Source organism: Cydia splendana, chromosome 1, assembly GCF_910591565.1.
Source record: "Cydia splendana chromosome 1, ilCydSple1.2, whole genome shotgun sequence".
Taxonomy (NCBI): domain Eukaryota; kingdom Metazoa; phylum Arthropoda; class Insecta; order Lepidoptera; family Tortricidae; genus Cydia; species Cydia splendana.
This window is the reverse complement of record NC_085960.1, coordinates 9,482,552-9,509,389: the sequence shown is the minus strand read 5'-3', so window position 1 is coordinate 9,509,389 and position 26,838 is coordinate 9,482,552. Positions and strand designations below refer to the sequence as shown.

The following is a 26,838-nucleotide window of genomic DNA, read 5'->3' as shown; positions in this document are numbered from 1 at the left end:
ACCCAGAAGAATGGTAGTGGTTTGCATACGGCTGCAGCATACTTCTGGGACACAGTCACCGATGGGACATGCACAGTACGTTGGGAGAACAAGTATATGTATTGTATTGTTAATGTTTGGGCTTTAGCATTGCAGCTTTAAAATAAATTCTTTTTTGCATTGCTATAACGCATTATTTTAGATGATTGTTCATGCTCAATAATATTGAGTCATATTAGGACTGGACTCATTGACGTATATCTCAGGCCTGGCCTTACGGGCAATAAGAATGGGGCTAGTACAGCTGTGTGACACCGCTACAACGCGATTGGTTGATGAGTTCGCATCACGCGCGTGATTGGTCGCAACTAGTTGCGTTAAACTGCACGATTGTCTCGAATTCGTGAGTGACACCGCTGAACTAGTACCATTTTTAGTGCCCCTAAAAGTCATAATTTCATAGAAGTTTGACGTTTAAAATAACACAGCTTGCACCGTCTGGTCTTTGGGCTATCAAAATCGCTGCCAACTTAGCTTGGTCTGACTCTAACTACTTATTGGCTAGCTAGGCGATTTAATCTTATCTGCCTAAAGTAATGAAATGAATGATAAAGGAATACAATTAACCGTTTTTAACTATAGGTATACGAAATTAAACAAAACATTAAGCACATTTTAGTATTTTTATTTTTGGTAAAATTTACCACAATACAAAATAATTATAGAAATAAATAAAATAAAATGTATAGACAGGTCATAGAACTATGCATTGTAAAAGTAGTGCTTTTAAAGCAATCAATATAATAATTTATAATAATATTAGGCAAAATGGCATTGTGTACTTTAAAAATAAAAGCGTTATTTTTAACACAGAAAATAATATCAAGAGCAGATGTTTATAATTACGCTTAATACGAAGCAGATGTTTACAATTAGTTAGGAGGAGACATCACTTAGTGATATTTTATTTCTAAGATAGATATTGTACAATAAAATGCACAATGCACATTAAACAAGGAATTGTAGAAATCAATCCTATAAGATAAAGTCTCATAATTTCATTATCATTATCAATATTGAGTCAAAAGTATGTCAAATAATATAAGGCAAATTGAAGAACCAAAAAAACATTCAAAAATAAATTTTGTTGTTAGTCTCTAAAGTTAAGTAATATTATAAAATTAGATGTTATTTGTATTGATTATAATTCAATGTAAGCTAACTTCGACTAACTCCTGTATCAAAATGTAAAAAAAATAACGACATCTTATTTTATGAAAAGAAAACCCGCCTAATTATATTAAAGGACGATATTATTCACTGGACTACTGGTACGAAACGTTTTTTTTTCTATAACTATCGACGTTTGTATGTTTAAGTATATTTTATCGTCACATTCATGGAATAATCACACTGTACTTTAATGAACTTAGGGTTTTTAATCATAATTGTCGAAGTATTTATTTATTTAAATTGCCATAAACACAGAATAGGAGATTTGCTTTTTACATCTTATTTTTCAAAGTACTTATTGCTTAGGAAAGCCCTTAAAAGCAATTCCCCATTTCATTAATGTACAGTCATCGTCATCAAATCGGCAATAAAGACAACATTACGTGTTCAACACTATCGATTCGATGTTTATGACTTTGAATGTACATATTTCATAATTGGTTTTGAAGTAGTTTACTGTACTTTAGATAGGTACTTATAATATTGTAATGTACAAAGTTTCATTTCAACTACTTTCACCTGCGCTATTATTTTTTTAACTATAGAAATACTTGTTGACACAATTATTTTACTTTAATACTGCTATTGATAGATGCAATACCATTAACCTTTTAAATTAAAGCCTATGGCATCCGATCCATTAATTAATTATATTGTTTGCATATTAACGTATTAAAGCAACTAGGAATACCTGCCCGTGGTATCGCTAGCGATTAGCTGGCTAATGTGATGAGCTCCAGTTAAATTGTGATGAGTACAATCAGTCTATAAATGCGTGGTCAACAAAACGACGTCTTCTGTTTAAAACAAATTAATAATATTTAAAAATGAAACTGATATTTTTCCGTCAATAAATTGTTATAAAATATTTAATTTAAATAGCAATAATGTGCTGCAATATTAAAGCTGACAAAATGTGCATTTTCTGCTAAACCGTGCAATGTAACTGGGATTGTTCAACAACCGCTCGTGCTCCATATACTCCCCTACGCCTCCACTCTCGGCACTCCCGTACATCAAATAACTTAATATATATACACACGTCAAATATACTTGTTAAAAAGTACATCTAAACAATGACTACAATAAAACAGTTTGTCACTTAACTTTATTATTATGACAGATAATTTCTCTTATTTACAAATCATTTCGCTATACAATATCCATTTAAAATTACTAAAAAGTAACATTGTACTTGAAACTTCGCTACCCTTTTGAATGTACTAATTTATTTTTATGTCCCTAATTACCTCAGTTTAATATATACATGTAATTAGTCGAAGTGAAAAAACATTAAAACAAAATTGAGGAACAAATGTACACTATCTCCTAATATGCACTAACCATTCTCCATGTCCGGATCCGTACCCGGCAGGCCCGTGCTTGAACGTATATCACATCAAAGTACTTTAGGTAGATACTTAAGCCGTTCGCGAACCTTTAAATCGATTTATAAATAATAAAACTTAAAATATATTTACACAATGGATAAACTTATCACAACATAATATTTTGAATTAAAAATAAGTCCGACTTATTATATAATCCAACAATTCTAAACACTGGGTAGATTCAAGAAAGAGATCATAACAAGATTCATGAAAAACTTTCAACATGTACAATTTACATTGACAAAAAGTCCGTCTTCAACCAACATATGAGATGGCAATCATTAGATCAGATATGTGAATATGACTTTTCTCACATTAAATACATAAATCTGTATTCAACCCAGTATTTCTATCTCATTCTAACCATTTTCAAATCTTTTTTGCAAGCAGAGTAGAAATATAATTAGATGCATGTAGGTTATTTCACTCTATCAGAGCCCGGAATTTTCTTGACATTATCGACCTCTCATAGGTATTTGGTCTCATTGGGTTCTTAACGTTTTAACTGCTGGTATGACGGAATATAAAGTGAGCCGATCTCTCGCACAAGTTTGAACAAGATCGGCTCACTTTATATTTCGTCAACTTTACAAAAATATCGATGTATAAAATAAGGTCGACAAACGGAGAAAACAAAATTCTTATCATAGGACTTTTTCTAATAAAAACGAGGGATTGACAAAATAAATTATCGACATAACTTTTATCCTTAGGTACCTCAACTCTATTTACTCTATGACAATATCAACATTATTTAAAGATCCTATCTTCTACACATATTAGCCATTTTATGCCTATGAGTACCCGAGTCATTAAAAGTGGCTAATATATTAAAGAAGATAGCTACGAGTCCTGAATTTCGCGGTAGCTATTATCTTTAATAATGTTAGTATTTTCCATAGAGTTGAGAGAGTCGATAATTTATTTTTCATGTCTTTTTTGATAAAAAAAGTTCTAGGTATAATTCTACCCAGTTGGCAATATCTTAATGTTTGAGGCATTCCAGTATTTAATTAAAGGTAACGGCAAGAGGGTTAGTAATTGACAGTCACCACAATGGCTATAAAAATGCTAATGAAAGGTCTACCTCAGGATTAATATCAAGCACCCACATGAGTACATGAGACAACACGTTATTAATTATAAATTAGAATGCATCGGATCGAATCAGGCAGTTCAAAAGTCCTACAAAAAATCCGGGCACCTAATTATACCTCACTATCGCGTACAAACTTAGCTTCAAATTCAATTTCTTACTCATCGCGTTACTTTCGAGATCAATCGAATTTCCTTTCTTTTAATTTACTCATTTCGTTAGTCCCAATTGCTATAGTGATGTTAAAGTAGTCACTAATTCCTTTATATTGTATTGTGCTATGTCTAATTCAGTTATGTACTTTAAACATTATGCTAATTAAAGCCGTAACGGCTCGTTTGACAACAAATAAATACTTGATTGTCAGTTATTACATTTATGAACTTTAAAATACTACATATCTTAGAATTATTATAATGGTTCGTTGCACACATTTTTAGTTTTGCCTACTCAATTAGTACTCATACTCCACAATAAATATAAGCTGAAAAACACTTTCCCGTAGGTCACAAATAAGTACATCATAATTGACACAAATGACCACTCACGCGCGCTTTTCACTTCTCAGTTTAGGTATTTGCGGCATTTCTTGGCGCCGCATGTGCAAGGTATCTTGACCTCTTCGAATGGGAATTTGTAGTCATAAGTCAGTTCTTCGCCTATACTGATGCGTCGCAGTGCAAATATCAAGATGTGTTTGTGGCCGTGGATGTCTACGACGCGTGAGTAGCAGTTTGGCTGAAAGCATAAAAGGTATAATTTTAAAGGAAAAAAATGTTGAACAAGTAGTTAACACAAATAGATGTTAAAAAATATAAACTTACATCACAAGAATGATTTATAAATCTCGCAGCATTTCCTTTAAGAGTGGCATCTACCACTAAGTTGTCGTCGATGCGGAACATATAGCAGCCGCCAACGCCGCGACGACCACTCATTGCCTCGTACCGTTTCTCGCGTTGATCGGCTAATACAGCACGAATCACTTCACCGGCGTATTCAATCACCATATCACCTGTAATTAATCAATGAGGGTATCCATATATTATATTTGTTTCATTACTCTTAATATAATGCAATGATATTGGAAATAGAAGAACCTAAGAATGGCCCAGAACGCCGACCGGTTTTAAAACCAGAGATGACACAGAAACGCCCAGAGTGGCATTTACGGACTAGGAGGGCCGACCCCACAAGAGACATGGGAAATAGGCTTAGCTGAAGAAGAAGAAGAATTAAATAATGCAATGATATTTTATTACCTATAGATATAAGAATCACATACCTTCTTCAATCTCCCGTTTGCAGAACAAGCCTCGGCCATGAATGTGCGACCTATAGACGCCAACTGATGCCTTTGATGTTTCTTTTAATTGTCTGAATCGCATGGCTGGTGGTAAAGTTGCTAATCGTCTGAAATAAATAAAAGAAAATAATAGTACCCAATAGTTGTTTAAAAGACATCGCCGATCAAGGATGCCAGCTGCTTTTTAAATCTGTGCCTTATTTAACCCTTTCGACGCCGGTCAAACACAAAAGCTGTCACTCGGACGCCGAAGTGTCAAAACTGAAATTGAACTTTATGCATATGCACGTGGGTCTAAGTTGCTCTGTGGTCTGTGACGGATTAATCAGTCTTCGGCGTTTGACCTACGGTGCGGATATATCCGTCAATTGATGAATATCCGTGGCATTAATGTTTTATTTTTTGCAAAGGCATTGTCTACCGGCAACCCTCTTCAATCAATCCTTTTTAGGGTTCCGTTCCTCAAGGGTAAAAACGGGACCCTATTACTAAGACTTCCCGGTCCGTCTGTCTGTCTGTCTGTCAGTTAATTTTCACAAATGATGTATTTCTATTGCCGCTATAACAACAAATACTAAAAAGTACGGAACCCTCGGTGGGCCGTACACACTATCGATACTTACGCCGGACCGCACCAAGGTCGCGGTATAGTGCGGTAGTCTGTTACGGCTTTAAGTAAATTATTATATGGATTCCGTTTTTTTTAGAAGCTCTCCTTACAGAGCAAACGAACTAACGCGAACGAAGGGTTTTCTCTGGCCTTCGTTGGTCCTGTCTGGACGGTCTAGCGAATGCCAACATAACAACGCTCATTTTTATAAAAATAGAATTGTTAAAAAAATGGATTTATTCTGATGTGATTTTCAAACATTGGCGCTTTTGTTTAAATTTTCTTTTCCTTGCTAATAGGAGATATTACTGCAATGTTCTGCCGCCAGAATGCAGTACTACCGACTCAGTAAATTCATAGACTAACTTATACATACTGTGCCTTAAACTGTTTTTTGACAAGTTTTCACAGACAATAAAATATGACATTGATGCATCAAGGCGGTTTGTTAACAAGGGCCTACCGGTAAACGCGAAAATCGAAATTTAGTTATCTGCCTCTTTATCGCTCGAATATGCAAGAGTGATAGAGAGATTAGATAACGAAATTTCGATTTACTATGTTTCGCGGTAGGCCATGTGATTGACGTGACGTGTGATCTGTCAATGTGGTTTGTTTACTGTATGTGCCACAAAGGTGCCACCTACGCAGAGCTTTGGCTAATATTCCCTATTAGTTATGGTAAATAAAACTAGCAATAATACTTATTTCGTCATCGCCCATTATCATGCGAATTTGCCATTTTTGAAGGCCAACGAGCGAAGGTAAACGCTGAATATCCTCCATATCATATGCGTTCGTTGGTTTGGTCTGTACGCAGCATTATGCTAGCAGCAAGGCGTGTGACTTCCAAACCGAAGGTCGCGTCGCGGGTTCGAACTCCAGCTTGCACTAATCGGTTTTCGGAGTAGGAAAACATCGTGAGACCTATGTTAATATATATATTTATACTGGTAATACTATCAGGAAAAAAAAATTGATCGTTTTATTACCTCGAAATAGAACTTTCTCCATCTTGGCCAGTTAATGGAGGTGGTTCTTCCCTGAACGGTGACGCCATCCAGCTAAACATATCATGGCTTGCTTTTCGGGCTATTGGACCAGTACGCGCACTGCCCCATGGACTTTCTTTAAACCCTTCGCTCAAGTCCAAGTCATTGTCCCAGCTGTTAAGGGGACGGCCCTGTCGTAATTTGTATTTTGTGCACCGACTCGCCTGAAATAAAATAAAAATTGTAACAAACTCTTTATGGCGTAAATACATCCTTTATATTTGAAAATCGTGGACAGATTATATTAACTTACCCCAGGTAGTTGTTCAATAAGGTATTTTAAAGCATTGTTGTTCAGTCCAAGCAGATGGGCGCCAGACAGAGTAGATGGCAAATTGTACTGAATCAGAGGTAAGCCTGATTGCTTTCTTGCATTTTGGACAGCCTCTATCACTTTAGCCCAGAGATCAGTTAGCGAAGTCGACGTGTAATTAAATCCATCTTCCGAGGTTACCTCGTATATTAATTTAGGCCCATCGTCTTTTGGTAGTTCTGGTGTTGGTTTTTGCAACGAAACCCCTTTATTCTCCTGACCTTTCGATACTTTATTCGATTTCTTCGTCGCAACAACATCAATGTCGATTTTTCTATCATTAATAGGTCTTTTTGTAACTTTGCATGGGCCACTAGGCAACTTGTGTTGCACAGGAACCTTATTGGCGTTTTTTTCTTGTAAAACTTTTGGTGGCTCCACTTCTATCATTTCAGCATCCAAATTTGGTAACGACGTCATTTCAGAAGTTTGTCCACATTCGATAATGCTATTCTGCACCACTATCGGACTAACAGAACTATGACTAGCATGTTGTATTTCTGTTGAGAGTTGAATGGCGCGAGCGGCATCCATATCTTCCTTTTCTTTGTTCGCTTTTTCTAGTTCCATCATTCTTTTTGACTCTTCGATAGCCTTCTCCAAATCACTGTCAATAGTTTCATCTTTAATGTTAAGATCTGGCATGTCATGGCTAACTGTTCTTTGTATGGGTACAGCAGATGTTTTAGTAGATGTACTAGTACAATTCTTTGATGATGATTTACTTTGGCCATCACGATGCAAAGGCAACACTCTATTCATCGGCCTCATAGACATCGGGTTGACGACGTTAGTTGGTATACCCGACTGTTGAGTGGGTGGAGCTTTTGGCAATGTAATGCTAGATGTATTTTGTGTTGGCAAGCTAATAGTGTTGTTAGGTACAGGTATACATATCATATTACTGTTTCCACTTTGATTTTGTAACATGCTAGTACTAGATTGAAGTGGGAAACTAATATCTGCAGCGGATTTTGATGCAATCTTTGGATCAACGAGATTGTTCTGTACAGTAATGTTGACAGTGTTATTACTCGAATTAACATTTATATTCATCGGTGCACTGTTTGGTATAGCTTGGAATGGTACATTAATCATAGTTCCACTACTTTCATTTTTCTGTTGAAATGCTAGAGGATCAGGAACATTGTTACTACTGTTGTTAGTTACTACCCGTATGTTGTGTTGCTGCGGTACATGTTGGTTCATATTGTTATCTAGGGTTGCATTAGACAACCTATTCCTTTCTGGAAGATTAATGACTCGATTATTTTGAGTATTCATTTGCATGAAGCCCATTTGACTGTTCATTGAGATTGTGTGATTTTGCTTATCAGTGTTCACCATATTAACTTTGGGGCTGTCATTACTGGCCAAATTGGTGTTAGATGGCGGGCCCATGATATTCTTGCCCCTCAAATTGTCCTGACCGAATTTATCATTTATATTCGGCCGACTCAGCTGACTGTCGATATTGGCGATTTGATTAGGCGAGTTGTTCGTTGTATTCATACTGCAGCTATTTATGTTAATTTGGGCGTTATTTACCTGATTACCCAAAATTTGGTTTTGATTGCCCGAGGTGTGAGGTTGTGAATTATTTATCATCATGTGATTAGAATTATTGGGCATAAGATTGTTTATATTGAGTTCTGAGGCGTTGTTGCAATTCATTAACATATCGTGGTTCATGATGGTGTTTTGGGTATTCGCCCCATACATACCGCTGTTGTTCATTATATTATTATTCGACATGTTCGAGTTATTAACGCCCATACCGTGAATGATATTGCTGGTACCTAAATTAATATTGTTACTTGTCGACATATTTGAGCACAGTTCGAAAGTAGATTGGTTGTTCGAAAATTGCGTGTTGTTGCCTGAGCAACTACCACTACAAGGATTCGAAATCTCATTCTTGATATCTGGTATATTAGGACCATGCATCATTGAATTGTTCATCTGGTGGTTGGAGTTGTTTCCTATTTGCATACCGTTACTGTGCATATTACCATTATTCATGTTGTTAATTTGATGCTGCATCAGTGAAGGATGATCCATGGAACTCCGGTTATTGGGTATTTGATTTATGGCGTTAAGGTTTTGCATTACAATTGAACTGTTGTCATGTCTATTGCTGTGCAGATTTGTCATTGAACTTGAGTTGTCTATTTGATTGTTAAGACTCATATTCGTTGCACCACTTGACATATGGTGCAGATGCATGTTGTTATCCATCTGTTGTCTGTTATGAATCTGATTAGGCAGATGTTGGTGCATTCCCATCAAACTGCTATTTTCAAGGTGAGCGCGATTGTTTTGCATCTGCATCAGGTTAGGGATTTGATGTTGGTGATGGTGCCCGGCATTTTCCATTGGCCTATTTTGCTGCATAGCCATTTGCTGGTTACTTTGCATATTATTGTTATCTATTTGGGGCCTGTTACTGTTCATATGGTGATTTATTTGTTGCATACTATGAAGCTGTGAGTTGTGCATTCCCTCCATAGATCTACTGGTATGCATTTGGTGGCCCATATTGTTAATGCCATGTGGTTGCATATTTTCAATAACCATTCTGTTATTTTGCATATTATTTAAATTCTGCATTGATGATGACATATTATGCATGTGATTCAAATCATTTGCTTGTCTATTCATATTATGATTATTATTTAAACTATGCATATTCATTGAATGGTTTATTAAATTGTTATCAGGAGTATTGCGATTAGAAAGCATGTTAGTTTGATTGTGGGATTGTTGTCCAGGGGAAATATTTTCATGGAAGGATCTATTCAGTGATCCTTGGTTTAACTGTTGCAATTGATTACTGTTATCCATTTGCCTAGCATGTTGAATTTGTCCGTTCATTATGTGTATCTGATTAGAATTCGACAGCTGAGTATTTTCATGTGGAATAATTTGCATATTACCATGTGGTAGGTTTGACGTATTTATAGACGCATTTATGTCATGTTGCTGGATATTTTGGTGCATGGTACTTTCATTGGATACAGTCGAGTTAACTCTGTTATTGCTTAATTCTTCACATACTATATTTATATTTTGGTGAGTATTATTGCCAGAATTTAGGATTGGCAATTGTCCATGGGTAGCATTTGAACTTGTACACAACTGGTTTTGGTTACCAGAAACTGAAATAGTGTTCTGGTTGTGATGCATTTGAGGTCGCATCACACTATGTGGTATGATGCTGATAGCCGGTGGGCTTCCCATAAGATTGTTCATGTTATTCGCTACCTGGCAACTACTCAATTTGTGTATATTCACTTGATTATTGCCAGTATCCATATTTTGTTTGTTATCATTAGTTCCCATGTTCTGGAAAGCTTTTTCGCTTTGAGAATGTTGCTGCGAATGGGATGCCATTATCTCTTGCGAAAAGTTAATATGTCCACCTTCGGCTTTCGATAAGGCATTGATTTTGCTTAATTTCAAAGACGTATCAGCATCAAAGTTGCTGTTCATGGCTGAACACGGAGGGTATATATTTCCAGCCGTAATTTGAATTACGTTATTAGAAGTTGAATGAGACGTGTGATGGCTCACGTTAACAGTTGATTCAAACTGCTGAGAATGTATATTCAGACCAGAAATTGAGCTATTATTAGAGATCGGTACTAAAATATTCTGGTTGACTTTTTCAGATTCATTATGTGCTTGTCTACACGTAAGGGAATTGTTGATATTGTTGTGCATATTAATTGCAGGTGCGTTGGCATTGCTTGTTTTGGCAGTCATGTTCTGTAATTCTATCTTGTTATCTGCGCTGCTTATTGGAGTCAACTGAGTAAGTTGCCTCCAAGGTGTGGGCGACTTTAAGCTTTGGGTTACACTTATAGTGGGCATACTTGATGAGTTTGAAATTTCTTGTAGGTTACCACTTATCTCTATAACATGTGAATTTTCTATTTTCATGTTATTCTTATTAATTGAAGGAGCTATTGAACTTGAAACAATAGGTTGCGATATGGGAATCGATTGAATTGAAAACGATGGAGCTGAATGTGGCACCGATTGCGAAATAGCCATAATAGGTTGTCCAGTCGAGGATACTAAAGTGACACTTGGTGACATTGAAACATTATTTGGCTTGCATAAATTTGAGCGCTGGAATTGCTGAGGACTACTAGAAATTGTCATTCCGTGTATTTGAGAAGTAATAGGATTTATATTTTGTCGCCCTGTTATAATAGTCGGACCAGCATGTGAACCCATTGACAAAGATGCTGGACTCATTTGTATTACTTTTGGGGTTTGCCGGTTGGCGTTGTTGTTCGCTAGCTTATCGGGTAGAGGTTGCAGAGTTAAATTAGGCACTGGTGTTTTAACCTTTAGTGATTGTGGTGATGACTGAACAGTTTGCGCTGTAACCACGTTTGCCGCCGACGATGCTACTTGATTGACGCCATCGCTGACATTGTTTACGACGACATATCCAGTGGGAACTTCTACTATGGGTTCTATTTTACTGGCTTGAAATACTTGTGTCGTAGTTGCAGAAAAACTACTGTTTTGAGCAAGCACTCCTTGCATTGCCGTTGATACGAACTGCTGAGAAGACATCACAGTGTTCTGTACGATTGTTTCAAGACCATAATAAACAGGTTGTGTTGTAGTCAAATACATGCACCCTGAAGGATCAGTAACCATTTCCAGGGTAGGAGTCGATCCCAGAATAACTTGATCATTGCAAAACTGTGGCAACAAAGTTCCTTGTGGCAGTATTGTTGCACCTGGTCCCGAAGATATTAATGTATTTCCTTGCGATTGTATAGCATTTGGTAATATTGTGTTCTGACCAGTTCCAATTCCACTATGCGGTACTACAGTCGCGCCTCCTGCTTGTAGAGTATTATTAGGTAGAAGAGTGGCTGTCTGCGATGTTATATTTCCAGGTGTGAGACCTTGAATAGTTCCCTGTGGTATAATCGTAGCACCGTTTTGTGTATGTATCGTTTGTGGTATAATGGTCGGACCGTTTGGACCCTGAGAAATTATACCTTGAGTCTGTAAAGCTCCCTGGGGCAAAATCGTAGCACCTTGCTGAATAGCTTGAGGCAAAATGCCAACATTTCCTTGAGGTAGTAAAACTGGGATACCTCCACTAGGTACGGCAACCAATCCTCCCGATTCGGTTTGTTGTATTTGGAATGTTTGAGGCATAAGTCCACTTTGCGAGATAAATTGTGTTGGTGTGGTTTTAAAATCGCCTTGAGGTCCGATTGTCGCAATGTATTGCATGTTCTGATTTTGCTGTTGGGACAAAGCTTCAACATAAGCAGACATTATATTCTGATTAGCAACTGGTTGTACAATTATTGACGGCTGGCCAGACTGGTTATTAGTCTGTAATTGAATCACGGTATTACTGGCACCAATTGGAGATTGATTGATAGTAGTAAATGTCTTTTCAAGTTTTGTCTGCCTTTTGATTGTAGTAGGTTTTGGTATTGGTCGTCCTCTGCCACGGTTAGTGGCTTGAAAAATAGGCTTAGGCTGTACCGGTGCTGGCTGCTTTTTAGGAGACTTTTGTGGATTGCCAGGCAAAATGATGTGTTGTTTATGTGTATTTGGAGATGTTAGTCTTTGAGCAGTCATTGCAGGTACAACTATGGTAGGATTTCCCTGTATTTGTGGTCGAATCATTGGTTGAATATTCTGTATGATTGATGCGTTTGGCATGCCTTGAATAGAATTCACAGGTAAGGTAAGGGATGATGCGCTGGCCATATTAGGAAAATTGGCAACTTGACTTTTGCCATGGACCATTGTTGTGATATTTCCCTGGTTTGATGGTATAGTTAAAACTTGATTCGAGTTTGAGGAAATTACTTGTATACCTCCTGCACCTGACAGAAGTTGTGCCATGTCAGTTCCACTTTGGATTTGCTGTATGTTCGAGTTAGTATTCCCAGGCTTTACGCAAATATTGTATGGAAGGACACCAGGTTGAGTGATGATTTGTGGTGCCATAATTTTTTGTCCACCTGCTGAACTAGTTTTAGGTGGTAGTAACATTTGTGGTGTTACTACAATCTGAGGAGATGATAAAACTTGCTGATTAGCCGATACTTGAACATTTGTGGTTTTGCTTTGATCGAAAATTACTGTTCCTGATTTCATCTGCTCTGTTATTGTCATAGTCATTTCATTTGAAGGACCAGGTGACGGTGTTTCAACTATTGTGCCATTAATCGTGATCTGCCTTGTATTGATTGAAGTTCGCCTGGCAGATATACTTTCTGCTTTTATAGTATTTTCTGTGTTACTCACTACACCTGTGTGTATAATCATGGGTTGAGCAAAAGCACCTTGAAAAGCATTTTGCAGTGTTGTCAATGTTCTATTTTCAGGTGATTTTGGGTTCTCACTCTCACTTTCGCTTGTTGACATCATGTCACAGGATGGAACATGTCTTTCATAGGATTCCTTGTTTCTGTACGTGCATTGACATCTGTCGCATCGTACCGGCTGTTCTATTTGTCCGGAAATACCAGATCCATCATCCAAAGGCCTCATAACCAGTTCAGGCTGTCCGCTAATAGAATTTCCGGCAATTGTTACAGTATAAGTACTTTCTGAACCACTTGCCCTATAGAGAAACTGGTTTGTTTGATTTCTTATTGTGTCATTTCCTGGATGATCTTCGGCTCCATCCAATTGTGATATTGGAGAAAAGTCATCGTCACGAGGACTGTTTGGCCGCGAACTGCAGGTACTTTCAGATCCTGACCAGTCTGCAGTACCATCTAGTTGCGATATTGGACTGCATTGTATTTTTGTATAAAAATCTATAAAACCGGCAGCGTAATAGCCATCAGATTTGTCAGATTTTTCGTTCTTGCTTTCATCCTTTGGTTTGGGTGAAGTAGCGCGGTAATTGATACCACTTGTATGTGGTGCTTCCTCGCATATCGAACTGCCACTGCTGCTACTACTGGGCTCAGATTTCACTTTCTTATCTACAGCTACAGAATCGATTTCTTTAATAGGTTCTAAGGCGTTATCTACTGTTGTCAGTCTTTGTGCTGAGGTTGGTTTACCAGTGACAGTGGAAGTTCTGCCCATTTTGCACCGTTTAATAGTTGATGATAATAAACTTGTATCAAATTTGTTATTCCATGTCAGGCTACTTGATCTTTGTTGTCCTCTGCCAGTTGATAAACTTTTTAAATTATGGTTTTGCAAAAGCATCTCTGATTTACTTCGTTTCAATTCCTTACTTCCAGATTCTAATCGCGCATTAAGTAATTCATCAATGAAGTCTGTTGTTGATCGTGCATCACTATTTTTGTCATCCGATTGACCAATAGCGCCGTAGAACTCGTTTTTCAAATCCATTGCAACAAGGTCTTCATATGACATCAATTTGGGAAAAATATCTTGCATTGAAATGCCGTCTAAAAGGTCGTGATTAAGGTCTTCGAATATAGCATCTTTAAGTTCAGGTGGTAAAAGATCTGCTGTATTTTGAGGTTCTTCTTCATCTTGTTGCTCTTGTTTACAGACATTATCTAACAAGTGCTCAACGACTTGCTTAACAGCCAAGTCTTCTAAAGTTAATGCATTACCAAATTTAATTGGAGATTTATCATGTTTAAGCATAAAAGCTGGTTTTGCCGTTCCTGTTTCCAGACTATGATGCCAAGCGCCTATTTCAGCCATAACACGATCTACGACTTGCATATCTGTTGAATGGTCTACAGTTATGTTTACTCCGAAATCAAATCCAGGCATTGGTTCAGCCAAAATTAGTTTGGTTTTTATAGTGTATCTCACTATCTTCAAGGGTTTTTTACAAGACCAAAACAGGCGAGTACATGAAAAGTCAACAGGCATCAAATATTCTTCATAGTCAGACACAGGGGGTACTATCTTTCCAAGACTAGTTACTGTCAAAGATCCCATTAAAAATTGGACTTTTTTAATTTCACTGTATCTTTTCTTCTTTTTGTCAAGTTCTACGTAGACTGCCCTTGTAAGCTCAAAATCGGCGTCTTTTTGCAAGCTTGCTTTTGGAACATCTTTACCATGTGTTGGGCAAAATACTCTTTTATCGTCCATAAAGGCACACTTTTCTCTCCTTGCACATGCATAGTGATATGTTTCGCTGCAGTTCTTGGCACAGCAGCCGACACTAGCACCTTTTATCTCACAGGCAGCACATTTAATCATCTTTCCTCTTGATATGGCTGAATGGACATTTTGTAAAGAACCATCAATTTCTTCGAATACTTCTGCTGACCAAAGGGCACAGTTAGCATGAATCCAATCGTTTTGTCCACAATATAGTAATCTCCCTTCCTTTGCAGGTGAACCATCTCCAACAATTTTGCAAAGCACACAAGTCCTTGAATCAACAACAGGGTAAAATTCCAATAAGTCTTCGTCTTCATTCTGACCTTCCACCTCTAACTTTGGTACAATTTGGTCTATTGGTCGTTCAATGGACAGAGCAGCTACATCAGCATGCTTGTCATCAGTCATTTCATGATCTTTCAGAGATTCTGTATCTTCCTGTTCTCTTTCAACTTCCAAGTTCGGTTGAAGACAGTTATTTTCACAGTCAAACCATGGAAATGTTTCTGAGAATAACTCCTTGTAGATACGTTTTAAATCTTCATTAATGGTCCTTTGAATAACTTCTCGCATATCGTGATTAAAATCTTTCAAAGAAACATATTCATCACTGTTAACTCTTTTTTTTATATCAAGTAGCGATGGTGAAACTATTCTACTTAATTCATCAATACCAGCAGCAAGACTGGGCGTACTTGGATTTCGTACTACAGCTGGGCTTAATTCTTGTTCACTATGTGCTTGCAAAAAACTTTTTGCTGGCTCATCATCATCAGAAATAGCCTCATATTTGTCATCATGTACAGTGGTCGGCAGCATTGTTGTTGCCTTTTCCGTTTTCTGAATAGGATTATTTTCATGGACCTCAACACAGGGGGTATCAAATTCCGTTTTGGTGCCAAAAAGCCCAGTAGTAAAACATATCTCCTTGTTTTGCATAAGAGGTTCTTGAAGATTGACAACTTTGTGCAAAGGGTGGGGAATCCCTTCTTTTTCCATATCGTCTTCGGCTAGTAATGACGAGCAATGCCATATTTGAGACGACCGTGGATCGTCAGATTTCTGCATAAAGTTATTTCGACGTCCTCTTGATGAATTTCTGTATACTTTAGTCTCAGAAGTATTCTTCAAATCGTCATCAGCTCCATCGAAATGCAATTTCCTTATCGCTTGGGGAGACATAATTCGGTAAGGCTTGTTAGGCACAGGTGTATTTTTGTGCGGCGTTAATTTAAGAAGTGCACACGCCTTTCTATTTTTCGCCAGAAGCTTTAATAGATGTAATAATCTTCCCTTAAGATGTTCTGTTAGCATTTTCCTCCAGGGCGGGTTGTTGGGCATACACTTACAACAGATATATTCAATAGACGGCGGGAGAGCTGACAGGAGCTGGTACTCCTCTCCTGATAAACCCTCACAGCTGGCATGTACCCATCGCGCACACCATCCGCATTCCATCATCTAAAAAGATATACAAAATAGGATAAAAGAAACATAATTTTTAGTTAACAGTATTGATTCGGTCAAATTGTGTTTTTTGAAAAACAAATATAGCCAGCATTCAGTGAATGTAGTATGATACCTTTGGGTATGGTGCTTTACGCACACAAGTGTCCCATCCCCTCCCCCCCGCCATTTTTTTTTTAAGAGGGGAAATGCTGACGCAACCCCCCCTTTTAGCATGACATTTGTCCCGGATGACAGTTTTTTTTTATTTTTTGGCGAAAGCATACAATATAGGAAAAAAGTGTCAATGAAAGAAATAATCCATATTAAATTCTTAACAAAAAAGGTTATATTTTTTTTTTGATATGGCGCACCATATTCATGTTATGGCTAGATGAACTTCGACAAAAATTAACTGTTGAAATACTTGTTGAAGTTCAATATAACATAGTACGTGATAGTACTAAAAGAAATCTTACACGGAGAATAACATTGCAAGCTTATTCTCCGTATAAGATTTCTTTCAGTACTATCACGTACTATGTTATATTAAACTTAAACAAGTTAATACATGAATCTTACCAGTGAGTCTTACCAAAAAGTTGCATGTAACCTTTTTGTTTAAAATTTAGTAAGGATTATTTCTTACCTTGACACTTTATTCCTAACTCTAATACTTTTCTCAAAAATTAAAAATAACCGTCATCCGGGACATATTTCATGCTAAAAGGGGGGGTTGCGTAAGGGGGAGGGGATGGGACACTAGCACAGTACACTAAGAACAGTAGTGAATCTAAGGCCGCTCGGCAAGTTATTTGCCTACTCTTGCGTTGGCGCTTAGGGTTGTCACTTTTATTTTTAGTTAAATATTATTTGCGTATTATGAGTAGCACTACATTTCTATTTATTATAATGTTGCCTAAGTCAGGTACGAGATTGAAAAGCTTCATTATATCACTATTGTATACAATACTTTTTCTACGAGTCAACAAATATAATACTTTAAACTAGTAGAATCATACAAACAACCCAAACCAAAAGTATACAGCTAAAAGCGCGAGCAGCCGCCATACTTTCATACTGGTACGCGTCCCGGCCGCCGCGCCCGACGCGTTGGTCAACGACACCTTCTCGTAACTCATGAGGCCCTGGTATACTTGCTCCGCGCTAAATTAAATTTTTAGACAGTTGTTTTCTCGATATTGGCCACCGTAGCCTATGGGGACTAACAAGCAACACTAAGTGGTTTTCATAGTCTATGGATGTTGCTATATTAAGGGTGTCACATGCGCGTTTCTGACTTATGAACCAATTGTTTCTACTATACAACCTAAAATAAATAAATAATTTGAACTATGGTTTTGTTTCGTCCTCTTGCTCGCGGCGAGCTGTAATTGGCCAATTTCATTATAGTTGAGTAAACTGTATCGAAATGAATATTATAGTTGAGTTGGGAGCCCATACATTAAAAATACCCAATTGCAGTATGGTATAAGAAATCTTAATTCAAGAATTACAGTTGACGAGTAGAAATAGTACATTACTACAGAGGCTGGGAAGTAAGGGGTTGCCGGCCGAATGCATATAGACGGCCGAACGTAGTGAGGTCGGATAGTTATGAGGCCGACAACCCCTTTTCACGCCGAGGTATGTATAGTGCTTTTCTTAAACATGCAATGAAATAATAATAAAAATGGATGATGATGATTGTTTCATGTCCTAATGTGATAGGTTATTCAGTGTGTGGGTTTCATAAGGGGAACGAAAATTTTATTATTTTTGCGCTACGACGCACGGTTTAGGAGATACAGTCCTATAAAGATTAAAAAAAAAGAAATCGTACCATAAACCATAAACTGCCTATAGTTTTTTTTAAAGCGGTGCGATAGTGTGTTATCACTTTAATGGCTGAATGCCACGATGGTGTGTCACACATATCTGTGAAATGGAAATTAAAAAAAAAATTACTTCCCGGCCTAGGCCTTAAATTTTGTATGAAATTCCTTTACAGTTCTCTGGAGTTGCTCCGCCCTAAACGTGATACTTCGAAGCCTGATATAACGCCCGGAGGCCCCGGAGTGACGACATTTCATTGCATGTTTGAGAAAAAATACTATTGCCTCTGTTCGAAGTCATGGTCAAAAAAATTAAGGCCTACCGTCAGAGCAGACAAATGCGAGCGGGCGGGCAGCGTACTCGAACGCGATCACAGTCGCGGTACGGCCCACACTGCCGCCACCGTATTCCCCCGTATATTATGCTAATGTGTGCGTGGCAGCGCGTGCGTACACGGCGCCCGGCGCGCACGCACACATTCAAGCCGGCAGCGGCACATTTCTATGAAGATTCACTACTGTCACAGATTAATAAATAGTTACTACGTAACAGATACTTCATTCCCAAACAAAAGCAAAAATACCTACGCTATAATAGCCTACAAAACCTTAATAATAATACCTGCTGCTCAGGACAAGAAGAAATGTACCATAAGTACGCGCACAAAGAGTCGAGACTGTGTTGCCCGCCGTTCGAGTCACGTGCCAACGCGTCTTCGTAAGAATGCGCTAGGGTTGTAGCTACCCTACCTATGATGATTATTGTAATAAAACGAATGTTGCGAATCAAATATGTTTTAGTTTTAATATAATGATTTATAATTTTTTCACTTCTCGGAATTGTCTGTTATTAAAATTTTATAGTTGAAAATATGTATCCTAAATCGCGTAAATAATTTTAATAAATATCCAGGAGCAAAGCAACGGACAAATAACGCTTTTTAAAAGTTGTAATACGGTGCTACCAGGCCGATTAATTATTACGTCGTCAAAATTATTTAAAAATACTTTTTCTAACCCTTCAATATAATTCTTAAACGTTTCAGGTGGGACCTTTAGCCCGCCATAAAAAGATGAATCTTTATTATAGGCTTTTTCCTTTGTTTTTTGACTTTTACACCCATTTACTGCACAATAATTACGTGGTTTCGGCATTTCGAAGCGTAAGCGCGGGAAACGTGCGGTGCGAGCGTTCAGGCGGGCGTTCGGCGGCCCTCTGTCGGTTGTATCGTCGACGATACGCCGAGCGGTAGGCATATAGCGCGTGGCCTTGAGCGTGTGACGGAGGCCTGCTACTGTTCTTGTACTGTGACACTAGTGTGCGTAAAGCACCATACCCAAAGGTATCATACTACATTCATTGAATGCTGGCTATAATTTGTTTGTCTTCCCCATACATTAGAACACAACTTGACCGAATCAGTATGTTTAGGTATTTTATTTATTAATGTCTGAATACTTGTGCTTAAATGCATTGCATATTTCCATGTAACTATTTCATTCTAGTTGGTTCTAAAGAAGTACAAAACAAAATAATTGTTTTTAAGGGGGTGCAAAAGTAACATTTTGCTTTGAGAAAAGGATACAATATCATCACAAATAAAAAAAATATGCCGACCATGCAAATAAAACCCCGCGACTAAAGTAGGTATTTAGCGTAAATCCACGATGACTGACGTTACATTTAGACTTTAGAGCGGTAAGTTGTAAAACAAAGTTTATTACCTATTTAAGATACAAGTGCGTAAAGTAGGAAATTCGCAACGAGTGGCGATAAATTAAAACACGACCGAAGGGAGTAACTGATGTTACATCCGAATGAAATGTATTTGCATATTGAATCATCGAAATATGAAGAATAAGTCACAAAACTGAAAAATTGTATTTTATACAATCGTGATATAATAGAGAGTTTTTCAGTCGAGTACCGTGTTTAGGCAACGAAGCTTGCCGAGTTGCCTAAGTATGGTACGAGATTGAAAAGCTTGATTATATCACTATTGTATACAATACTTTTTCTATGAGTCAACAATAGTACATTATTGTCGAGGCTCGGAAGTAGCTACTTGCAGGCTGAGGATTCGTTTTAAACGGACGACCTTGGGAGTCCGTTTAATTGAATCCGAAGCCAGCAAGTAGCCTTCCAGCCGAGTCATATATAGTGCTTTTCTCAAAAATGGTGCAAGAAATATAAATATCATAGAAATATTTTACAAAAGCAACTTTCTTACGTATATATTTTCACAGAAAAAAGTAGAAACAATTGAAAAAATTAGCTTTGCCGCCTTTTTATTTTTTTAATAAAAAAATAGAAGTGTATTTTTCTGCCGAAAATACGCCAACCTATTTGAGACAGCTAAATAGTCGCGGTACTAATCTTCTGTTTGGCTGTTTAATGGGCCTGTGCCTTCATTTGATATGGCCATTTCAACTTTTAAAAAGTTTGGAACTCGACAAATAATGGAATTTGTATGCAACATTGCCGTCCCAAAATCGAGACTGCAATGTTTTTAACTTTTTAATTTCTGACTGACCATAAACTACGCGCTTCGCAACCTATTTTTTAAACGGCAAAGTCGACTTTGCCGTCCATTTTTGAGAAAAAATAATACTTTAAACTAGTAGAATCATACAAATAAACGAAACCAAAAGTATACAGCTAAGATTCGCGAGCAGCCGCGATACCTTCATACTGGTACGCGACCCGGCCGCCGCGCCCCGCGCCCCACGGCGGGTTGGTCAACGACACCTTCTCGTAACTCATGAGGCCCTGGTACTTGCTCCGCGCTAAATTAAATTTTTAGACAGTTGTTTTCTCGATTTTGGCCACCGTAGGCTATGGAGACTAACAAGCAACACTAAGTGGTTTTCGTAGACTATGGATGTTGGACTAAGGTTGTCACATACGCGTTTCTGACTTATGAACCAATTGTTTCTACTATACAACCTAAAATAAATAATTAATTTGAGCTATGGTTTTGTTTCGTCCTCTTGATCGCGGCGAGCTGTGATTGGTGAATTTCATTATAGATGACTAAACTGTATCGAAATGAATATTATAGTTGAGTTGAGAGCCCATACATTAAAAATACCCAATTGCAGTTTGGTACAAGAAATCTTAAGGGGCTACCCCACGCCAATCACCTTCGATCTGAATCCCTTAGTTTTCTAATGTTTTTTGTAGCTTATTATATTAACACATTCGACACCGCGTACCCGACTCTCGGGCACTCGTAAACTTTACTCAGATGCCGGCATACCCGCTAGTCGGGCAAGAGCTATAAACCTACACGCGACGCCGAAGTGCCCGACAGGCGGGCAAGCATTGCATCTTCACTACCTCAGGGCTGCCACTGCCACTAACAGAAAAAATTGTAAGTCTTCTGATTATTATGTGGTCGAAAAGTTGGTACAGTTGATTATTATATTTTATTACTTCACTTTGTATTTTTATTTACTTTACCTAATGCGATTACAAAATAAAAATTCTTATTAGTTGGTTACGTGAAATTGCATACACGGGTATGTATCAATAGGAGTTAGAATTAGGAGAAGAACAAAACGGGGAGCCTAAACAGATGAGACAGCAGATTTAATTTTATCCACGTACTTATACGAAAGTTACTTGTCACAGCCCTGAGCGTCCGCCGCTTGCCCGACTAGCGGGTTCGCGGCGTGCGGCATTGAGTTGCACGTCGTTGCCCGACTAGCGAGTACTGTCGGTGTCTGGGGTATTGTTTGAAATTTTGCCTGGTTGCGAAAGTGTTAACAGCAACGGCTTTAAGCAATATAGTATCCCATATTTACTTCAAACTTCATTTAGTAGAAGAGCCGGCCGCAAATTTTTTAACCGACTTGATACCACGATGAAATGCACAATGGTTTCCCATAAAAGTGATGCTAAGTCCGAATTCGATAGTCTGCCACGGCGGAACTTGCCGAAAGTACGAAAAAGAAGGCCACTTCCGGTACGAAAAAAGGGGGCTGATTTAACCCATCTGATACCGAAATAATAGTTATGGCAGCAGTTAGAAATTTTCATGTAGACACAGAAAAGCGAAGTCTGCCAGTATTTTTTTTGCCGGAAGTGCTTGGCAGACGCTCTCAAAGGTGGCCACCAGGACCCCTAATTTAACCCATCTGATACCACCATGAAACCAATTCCAGTCGGTAGGTGTGAACCCTCATGTCAGGAATATACAGGGTGAAATTTAAATCACTGGCCATATTTATTCCAGGCACTAGGTTACACTTAAGGAATCTATTTAGCGAAAAAAAAAGAGTACATTTTTTTTTAATTTTCATTTTTCAATTTTTAAATACTTTCCACGAGTCGTGGTCACCCTATTACCACAAATGTAAACAAACCTAATAGTAGGTTTTAACAACAACATCAGCAAAACCCTTATCTGACCTTCACTAAACCTTATAATCGTTGCAATAGGGTCCACCTAGTTAGTGTTGGCGATGGTAGGCAGGTTTATCAATTTCGAGGGTAGTCTAAACCATTCCGCGCTAGCGGTAAACATAACGGTTAGCATAAATGATTAGTCACTCGTCACTCGCCAACCTTAAAATAATAATCGCGCGCGTACTAAGGTTTAAAAAAATGTTTTCGAACCGGGAATATTAGGAAATGGTACGGTGTTATTTATTAAGTGGTGAGTGTTTACGTGGTGCACAAAGATTATACGAAATGGAATCAGTTCCACGCCTTCGCAGACAAGGATTGAATCCAAGAGTACCATCTCGTGGGACTTTCGTTAATTGCGTCGACTTTTAATCAAATGTAAGTACATAAGATGATTCAATTTTTTAAATACGCCTGAATGCAAAGATTCCTGACCTAGTTTTTACTCATTGTTTTTAAGCCACGGACGTTTTGTTAATAATCATTAGTCAGAAATAATATTTTAGATTAAAAATGGGTTGCCTTTGCATTTTGACGGATCTAAGCCCGTTAAAGTATGAAGGAAAAATTAGCAACTTATGTAGGTAAGCGTCTTATCTCGCTGCAATAGGGTTCATAATTGGTGACGCTATTGCAAACAGCGGGAGGGGCGGGGTGTCAATGACCTTAACTGATAAGAGAGAAGCGGGTGTAGTGGGTAGTTGTCGGTTCACCATAACGTACGAGGTTTTTAGGACAACTTGATGATGAGTTATTTCGAAAAAAATGTACTGAGCGGTATTAAAAGAAAAAACACGTGTTTAATATTTTTTCGAGTTCTTTCGGGTGTTTCAATTTGGCCAGTGAATTAAGAGCGCTCTTACAAGAAAAGTCGAAATAATGCAAAATTGATGATACTAGTCGACGAAATTCAGGACTTTGCGCTCATTATTAGAAACAATGAGTACTTGTTCCAGTAAAAGCGTCTTCTTATCTTTATAAATATCGTTGTAAATATTAGAAAAAGGACTTATTAAATTAGTAATGATTTTTTTTCTGATGGTCGTTTCCGAAAAACCCCGTGAAGCACTGAATGGCGAGCTCTTATTTGGAAATGTTGAGAATTTTACTCTGCTAAACCTGGCTATTTTGTATTACTAATACCCTGTACTTTAGGCATATCAAACTATATTTTTCCTACATACCTTTGAGAAAGAGAAAATCAAAGTAAAACGAACTCGATTTTCTCTCCGAAACAAGTGTCAATTCCTACGAAAATCTACTTAATATCGAAGTCATTTTCATACTCAAGTAATCTGCAACGTTTGCTTATACTGTTGGTATACATTAGTGTTTATGAAATTCTACTATAATTTTTTGGCAATTTTTTGAAAACTACTCTATATTACCGATGACGCGCGCTGCGCCAGCTCAGTGCCGCGGCAGAGCTTGTAGAGGCAGGACGTGTGTCGGTCGACTCCGCACATTTTCAACGGCGACGACGAGGTTTTTTATCATTGTGTGCGGCGGGCGCCGTGTAAAACGCTATACTGTGTGCGTGTAAACCGCAACGAGAGACTTTGATCCTAGCACTGTTTTTATAGTATTATAATTTATAATGGTACAGTTTAATAAACTACCGGACAGGATTAAAAATATTTGAAACGACCTGACATTCTATATGTATTTATTTGACTCAAGATAGTACTCAGGGTCTGATGATGGAGCCGGAAGGTGGTCACCGGTACCAATCAACCATGCAACTAAACCACTTCGTGTTTAGGCTCGTTTTATTCATCTCAACAAGATCTTTGACACAAGATAGTACTCAGGGTCTGATGATGGAGCCGGAAGGTGGTCACCGGTACCAATCAACCATGCAACTAAACCACTTCGTGTTTGGGCTCGTTTGATTCGGCTCAACAAGATCTTTGACTTAAGATAGTACTCAGGGTCTGATGATGGAGCCGGAAGGTGGTCACCAGTACCAATCAACAATGCAACTAAACCACTTCGTGTTTAGGCTCGTTTTATTCGTCTCAACAAGATCTTTGACTTAAGATAGTACTCAGGGTCTGATGATGGAGCCGGAAGGTGGTCACCGGTACCAATCAACCATGCAACTAAACCACTTCGTGTTTGGGCTCGTTTGATTCGTCTCAACAAGATCTTTGTCACAAGATAATACTCAGGGTCTGATGATGGAGCCGGAAGGTGGTCACCGGTACCAATCAACCATGCAACTAAACCACTTCGTGTTTAGGCTCGTTTGATTCGTCTCAACAAGATCTTTGACACAAGATAGTACTCAGGGTCTGATGATGGAGCCGGTAGGTGGTCACCGGTACCAATCAACCATGCCACTAAACCACTTCGTGTTTAGGCTCGTTTTATTCGTTTCTATAAGATCTTTGACACAAGATAGTACTCAGGGTCTGATGTTGGAGCCGGAAGGTGGTCACCGGTACCAATCAACCATGCAACTACACCACTTCGTGTTTAGGCTCGTTTGATTCGTCTCAACAAGACCTTAGACACAAGATAGTACTCAGGATCTGATGATGGAGCTGGAAGGTGGCCACGGGTAACAGTCTACCATGTAACTGAACCACTTCGTGTTTGGGCTCGTTTGATTTGTCGCAACAAGATCTTTGACACAAGGTAGTACTGAGGGTCTGATGATGGATCCGGAAGGTGGTGACCGGTACCAATCAACCATGCAACTAAACCACTTCGTGTTTGGCTTCGTTCGATTCGTCGCAACAAGATCTTTGACACAAGTTAGTACTCAGGGTCTGATGATGGAGCTGGACTGTGGCCACGGGTACCAGTCTACCATGTAACTGAACCACTTCGTGTTTGGGCTCGTTTGATTCCTCGCAATAAGATGTTTGAGACAAGATACTACTCAGGGTCTGATGATGCAGCTGATGATGATTGACAGGTACCCGTCGCCACCTTCGCGCTCCATCATCAGACCCTGAGTACTACCTTGTGTCAAAGATCTTGTTGAGATGAATAAAACGTGCCTAAACACGAAATGGTTTAGTTGCATGGTTGATTGGTACCGGTGACCACCTTCCGGCTCCAACATCAGACCCTGAGTACTATCTTGTGTCAAAGATCTTGTTGAAACGAATAAAACGAGCCTAAACACGAAGTGGTTTAGTTGCATGGTTGATTGGTACCGGTGACCACCTTCCAGCTCCATCATCAGACTCTGAGTATCACCTAGTGTCAAAGATCTTGTTGAGACGAATCAAACGATCCTAAACACGATGTTGTTTAGTTGCATGGTTGATTGGTAATGGTACCTTCCAGCTCCATCATCAGACCCTGAGTACTGTCTTGTGTCAAAGATCTTGTTGAGACGAATCAAACGAGCCCAAACACGAAGTTGTTTAGTTACATGATAGACTGGTACCCGTGGCCACCTTCCAGCTCCATCATCAGACCCTGTGTATCTTCAGTGTCAAAGATCTTGTTGAGACGAATCAAACGAGCCTAATCATGTTACTACATGGTTGATTGGTATCCGTGACCACCTTAATCATCATCAGATCCTCAGTACCAGTTCGTTTTTAAACCCTCGTTGATACAAACTTTACAACCTATAGGTACCAAATGCAATGACGAAACATGTAAATAAGCGAGTAGGTACCTATAATTTCTTTCGAGTAATATACCTTCATAAGTACGAGTATGGGGCTATTCATAAATTACGTCGTTTCAAATGGGAGGAGTGGGGGGGGGGGGGGTCTGGACATCGGATGATGGTAACATGACGTAGGAGGAAACAGATTCATCCGAAGCTTGATTTTTGGATGATTTGAGGGGTGGGGGGGGTCAAAAATCGTCAAAAATAGATGACGTAATTTATGAACAGCCCCTATGTACATTTGCACTGCATTTAGTATTTTCGTACTTACCAAATAACAGTTTTAGAACTTTAAAAGTTAAGTACAGTTAGTTTTGTTATGGTTGATTTCAATATGCTTCGCGAAGGATCAAGAATGTTTAATCCATCATTGTAGTGCGAGTGTGGTAGAAGGGATCGGCGTACTGAGCTCGCACGGCCTGC

General features: G+C 38.4%; 1 protein-coding gene across 1 annotated transcript in view; it reads right to left on the bottom strand.

The window, feature by feature from the left end:
* Nucleotides 1-648: 648 nt before the first annotated feature.
* The window catches only part of LOC134794678 (histone-lysine N-methyltransferase trithorax), a 37,586-nt gene continuing 11,396 nt past the window's right edge, over nucleotides 649-26,838 (bottom strand). Inside the window, exons 9-13 of the mRNA XM_063766451.1 lie at nucleotides 6,921-16,547; nucleotides 6,608-6,831; nucleotides 4,985-5,112; nucleotides 4,524-4,714; nucleotides 649-4,437 (exon numbers count right to left, since the gene is read on the bottom strand). Of these exons, the coding sequence (XP_063622521.1) occupies nucleotides 4,264-4,437; nucleotides 4,524-4,714; nucleotides 4,985-5,112; nucleotides 6,608-6,831; nucleotides 6,921-16,547 (10,344 nt within the window). The 3' untranslated portion in view covers nucleotides 649-4,263. The remainder of the gene's footprint in view (nucleotides 4,438-4,523; nucleotides 4,715-4,984; nucleotides 5,113-6,607; nucleotides 6,832-6,920; nucleotides 16,548-26,838) is intronic.